General features: G+C 36.3%; 1 protein-coding gene across 1 annotated transcript in view; it reads right to left on the reverse strand.

Moving 5' to 3' along the window:
* Nucleotides 1–5,981, reverse strand: part of DACH2 (dachshund family transcription factor 2) — a 452,839-nt gene that overhangs the window by 128,514 nt on the left and 318,344 nt on the right. Inside the window, exon 5 of the mRNA XM_006761453.1 lies at nt 459–594. Within this exon, the coding sequence (XP_006761516.1) occupies nt 459–594 (136 nt within the window). The remainder of the gene's footprint in view (nt 1–458; nt 595–5,981) is intronic.

Genomic DNA, 5,981 nt, shown 5'->3' on the forward strand with positions numbered 1-5,981 from the left:
GTAGGGAAAAGCATATCAAATATTTGTGATCCCAAATTTGAAATTGTAGCAAACTATATATTGATTGACTCTTTAACCATTGAAACAATAAACTGCCTAAAGGACATTTTAACTTCAATTTTAAAGGATGTTGTGAATATAAGAAGATATTGTATCACACTAGCTGTTAAATACCAACATACTGAACTAACAAATACTCTATAAATTACCATCATATTATTTCCATGAGATCCAGTGATACAGTAAATGAAAGCCCTACCAGAAAACAAACTTTCAATATTTTAAGTTTCATTTTGTTATTCATATTGCTTCAGCAATAAAAAAAAAACCCACTTCAAAAAGCCATTTATACTAAGGCAGCATCAGCCCGTCCAGCTTCCTTTCCCCCTCTGTATTACCTAATGAAGGATTTCTTGAAAGAATATATTTAAAATCCTTTCTTCAGGTGAAATACTCACCCATTCTGTCTGAATGGTGATCCATCTGAGAGGGAGAGCTGGATATACTGCTGCTGGGGTGGGAGGAGGTCTGGCTCCCCGGGCGATGATTCTCTTCCAGAGAGGGAACAGGAGAAGGACTCTCTGGGATCCTTTCCTGACACAAAAGAAAGCAAAAAAGGAAATTCCATATGTGCACCAAGATTTTCATATTTGTTGAATCCATAACATTTGAAATTTTGATCTCTCACTTATCCTGAAAGCATGCTCATCCACAATACCTGGTGTTAAAAACATATCTTTAAATAATATCTTTATATATTTTCTTATAAAATTAATGGAATATAATGAAAGTTCAATAAGAGAAGAAAGTAAAAGGACTCTGTGCTCTGTCAGATATATAGTAGAGGCTTAATAAAAATTTGCTTCCGTTTGATTTCCTAGAAAATTCAAAAAGATTATAAATCCGGGGGCGTGGTGAATGTTTATTGTTATTGTAAGCACTTCCATTGACATAAAGTTCATGCCAAGGTCTGGACAGTGATCTTACTGTCTAAGTAAGAAGGCGATATCTCAAAAGTAAACATTTAAGAACTCTGGAATGAAACTTGCAAATATGGCAATTAGTACATGTTTAGCCTTTCTGCACAGACAAACAATATGGACTTAATATACCTGCAATATATCAGACCTTAAGAATTTATGTCAAATTCTGAAAACAAAATGGTTTGGTTGTCATAGGATACAATAATGGGTTTTCCACAGTAACATTAAGAATTATTAATATCCATTCCTTAATATTGTTGAGAGTTTTTAGTTTGAAATAATAAATTTGACCAAAAATAAAATATTTATTTTACATACTTGTACAGTAATTGCTATGGCTTTCAACATTTCTGTAATTATGAATATTGCTATAAAACTCTTAAGTTGTTCACTATATTTATGCACCATAAATTGATGAATAAATCGAGCAATTATTTAGTTAATTTGATCAATAAAATAACCCAAATGTGGTTTTTATGCATATATGTAATCAATGTGACTGGGAGATAGATATGCTGGGATGGAGAATCTTTTCTCTATAAAATATTTAATCCATTCATAATAAATTCCTTAAATGTTGTGTCTATAATTACAACATCCGTATTCTAATCATCATATTACAAGTTAATTTGTTAAATATGTGCTTGTATATTTTCACATTGATTTTGCATGAGTTGCCCAAAATTTATATAAATCCCGTAAAGAAAACTGTTTGAGTGATATAAAGGAATTGTAGCATGTGAGATTCCCTTGGACTCTCCCTCTGAATTTTCAAACAATTTGAACAGCTAAAACTCAACAAAGGATTCCCTGCTCAACATACAGACACACTGAGAGATCCATGTATTGAAACATCAAAAGGTGGGCAACTAAGATGAAACAGGTGAGACAAGAAGGATGAAGGCTTAGAATAGCAATAGATGCAGCCCTGCAGTGAGGAGCTCAAAGCAATGCTCATCCCAGAGAAGGGGAGGAAGTCAGTTGTGGCACATTCTTCCTTCAGCTGGGAGAAGCAGAGAGACTGGGAGGGAACTATTGTGGGAGTGAGCAGTACAAGTTGCAACTGAGCCAAGAGACCTAGGCAAGGACAGAGCAAAGGGGTTCTGCCACAGCTTTTGGATGATTGACACTCCAGACGAAGAAAGAAAGCCATAGAGCTTTTTATACCAAGTGGCTGAGCAAGTTATCTGTAAACCCAAGAACTGTTTCTACAGAATCACTATTTCTCCTCAGCAAAGTGTAAACTCTGTGACTTATTCCAAGTTGGGGAACACTGGGCAGACGTCCAGGGTCACCATTACCAAGAAAGCAAAACAAAGAAGGCAGCCAAATACCCCCAAACAAGACCACACCCAAATATGGCAGTCACACTGACAACAGCCATGGGCATTAGCTATGGGTTTTCACAGAGCTAAAAAATTTGTAATTCAGCACCATCTACTGAAATCTAATAGAAAGAACTCTTCATAAGTTGACATAATTGATATCTAATTGTCACTCATATGTAGATGCCTAGACAGAGAAGGAACCCATCAAACACCATGAATAACCATGATAAAAAGGAAGCTCAGAAAGAAAATAAAAAATCTCCAGTAAGCATGTTTGAACATATGGAAATATGTGATATAAATGACAGAGAATTCAAGATTGTATTTCTTAAAATACTTAATGAAATGTGAGAAAATACAGAGGCAATTTAATGCACTCAGAAAATAAATTAGCAAACAAAACAAGTACTTTACCAATTGATTGACATTTTTAAAAAGAACCAAACAGAAACCCTGGATATGAAGAATTCATAAAAGAGGTCAGAAATAAACTTGCAAGCATAAGAAATAGAGCCAACCAGATGGATGAAAGAATTACTGATATCGAAGATAGAATTCTAGAAATGACACAGAGGGAAGATGAGAGAGGTGTGAGCAATCAATCAATCAATAAATAAATATAACTCTATCAAACTAAATCACAAAAAGTGATAAAGGAATAATGGACATACCAGAAGAAGAAGAGAGGAAGAAGGGAAAGGAAACCTATTAGTCCAAGTTAATGAGGACTTCCAGATCATATGGAAAAAAACTAGATCCTTGAATTCGAGAAGCAAATAGAACACCTGGTTACTTCAATCCAAAGAGGCCATCTATAAGGCACATTGTATTAAAAGTGTCAAAAGTTAATGACAAAGAAAAAATTATCACAGCATCCAGGGAAAAGTAGGAAGTGACCTATAAAGGAAAACCCATTAGGTTATCATTGGACTTCTCAGCAGAAACTCTATAAGCCAGACTAGGGTAGGACCAAATATGAAAACTACTGGAGACGACAAATTACTAGCCAAGAATAATGTATCCAGCAATGATATATTTTAAATGTGAAGGAGAAATAAAATATTTTCCAGACATACAGAAGCTGAGGGAATTTATCACCAGAAGACCTCCATTGCAGGAAATACTCAAGGGGGTGATTCTACCTGAAACAAAAAAACAGAAGGTCACCACACTACTAGTAAGTTCACCAACAAACTTACAGCCTAAACAAGGGTAATTTGTGACAACAAAAACATAAAAAGGGAGGAGTAAAGGGTCTGGATTTGCAAGGAGATCAGATGCATTCAAAAGAAAAAGAAAAACCTACTGAGTAGGTCCTACTCTATATATTAAACTTTCTTTTTTATAAACCTAAAGATAACCACAAAAAACCACTGAAACACATCGTTCAAAAAAAAGATGAAACAGAGGAAAGAAGTATGGAATATCACCAAATAAAAACATCATATAGAAACACAAAGGAAAAGAACCAATGGAGGCACAGAGCTACCAGAAAATAATAGATAAAATGGCAAAAGGAAGTCCTCATACATCAATAATTACCCTCAATGTAAATGGCCTGAATTCACCAATAGAGAGTTCAAGAGTAGGAGATTGGATCAAAAAACATAATCCAACCATATGATGCCTATAAGAGACACATTTAAGCTGCAAAGACAAGGGTAGATTCAAAGTGAAAAGGTAGAAAATGATTCTCTAAGCAAATAACATCCACAGAAAGCCAGATGTAGCCATACTTATGTCTGACAAAAAGATCTTAAGATAACAAAAGTAGCAAAAAACAAAAATGGACATTCTATAATGATAAAGGGGACACTACATCAAGAAGACATAACACCACTTAATATATATATTACCAAATCAGTGAGCACCAAAAATATAAAGCAACAACTAACAGAACTAAAGTGAGAAACTGACAAAAATAATCATATTAGGGGACCTAAATACTCCATTAACAGCTCTAGATAGATCATCCAAAAAGAAAATCAATACAAAATATCGTCTTAAATGACACATTAGACCAAATGGACATAATTGATATTAACAGAGCCTTTCATTCCAGAGAATCAGACTATACATTCCTTCCCAGTGTATATGGAACATTCTCAAGGATAGACCATATGTTGGGTCACAAAACCAGCCTCAACAAATTTAAGAACATTAAAATCATACCAGGCATATTGTCAGACCACAATGCTTTGAAATTGGAAATCAACTGCAAAAAAGAAGTTTTAAAAAAACAAACCCACACAGATATGTGGAGATTAAACAGCATACTACTGTATGATGGGTGAAAAAAAGAAAAAGTGAGATCAGCAGCTATATAGAGACAAATAAGAATGACAATATGATTTTCTTTTTCTTTTTATGTGTGGCGTGTTTTTAATCGGGAAGGATATCATGGCTGAAGAGGTCTCCCATGAAGAGCAAGTGATCCCAGCCCCACACCAGGCCCCCAGCCCAGGTTCTGGGATGCAGGGAAAGCAATAATAAGAGGAATATTTATCTCATTACAAGCCTATCTCAAGAAACAAGAGAAATCACAACTAACAGCCAAACAGTATATTTTAAAGAACTAAAAAAAGAATAGAGGAACCGAGATGGCAGCAAAGGTAAATGCTGATACTTGTATCCTACTACAACCACATCAAAATTACAACTAAAATACAGCCTGAGTTGTTACTGGTGAGAGGAGAAGCTGAGAAGCCCTTGTTTTTTGTCTTCAAAGGGAAAGATTTCAATCAAGAGACAAAATATAGAAAAGCAAACAAGAATTTATTGACCCTAACAAAAATATCAGGGGCCCCTTAGAGGTTAGGGGATATGTGCCTGTGGGGGATGTAGATGGGGGAAGGAATGGCATGGGCCTGCACCCTGGGGCCTTCATTCTCAGGGGTTTTAAAGCCTGGGCATTTAGTGGGGGGGGTGAGAGCTTTGCTCCCTTGGTTGCAAGTCTCATGGGATCCATTAGAGGTGAAGGATTACATGGGGTAGGAGGAGAGGGGGAAGGGAATGGCATGAATATACTTCCTGAAGGGAGAGCACATTTTGAGGAGTTTTAAAGGCTCGGCATTTTGGAGATGTCTTAGGAGCAGATCAATAGAATATTTATCAGTTTTATGCTGATGTACCAAAATGACATTTATTCTCTTAATATGTCTATCCTTGGGTGTGGTTGGCAAATGGCACTCCAACCATCATTCAGAAACCACCTGAAATGTGACTAAATGGAAGTCCTACAACCAGAGAATTAAAGAAAAAAACACATTGAAACTGGTAGAAGGGTGGAGGCACAGAACAGGCTGTTCTGACACCCAGGTGTGGTGTGTTTTTATTTATTTATTTATTTATTTATTTATTTATTTATTTACTTACTTACTTACTTACTAACTTTTTCTTTTTCTTTTTATGTGTGGCGTGTTTTTAATCGGGAAGGATATCATGGCTGAAGAGGTCTCCCATGAAGAGCAAGTGATCCCAGCCCCACACCAGGCCCCCAGCCCAGGGCTCCAGTGCCAGGAAGAATAGTCCCCTTAACTTCTGGCTGTAAAATCCAGCAGGGATGGAGGACACAGAGGACTGCTGGAGTCTCAGGCAGTTCTTCTTAAAGGGCCCACCCATGGATTTATTCAGACTCACTGGCTCTGAGCTCCAGCACTGGGTATGCAGT

This window comes from Myotis davidii, unplaced genomic scaffold (assembly GCF_000327345.1).
Source record: "Myotis davidii unplaced genomic scaffold, ASM32734v1 scaffold258, whole genome shotgun sequence".
Lineage (NCBI taxonomy): Eukaryota > Metazoa > Chordata > Mammalia > Chiroptera > Vespertilionidae > Myotis > Myotis davidii.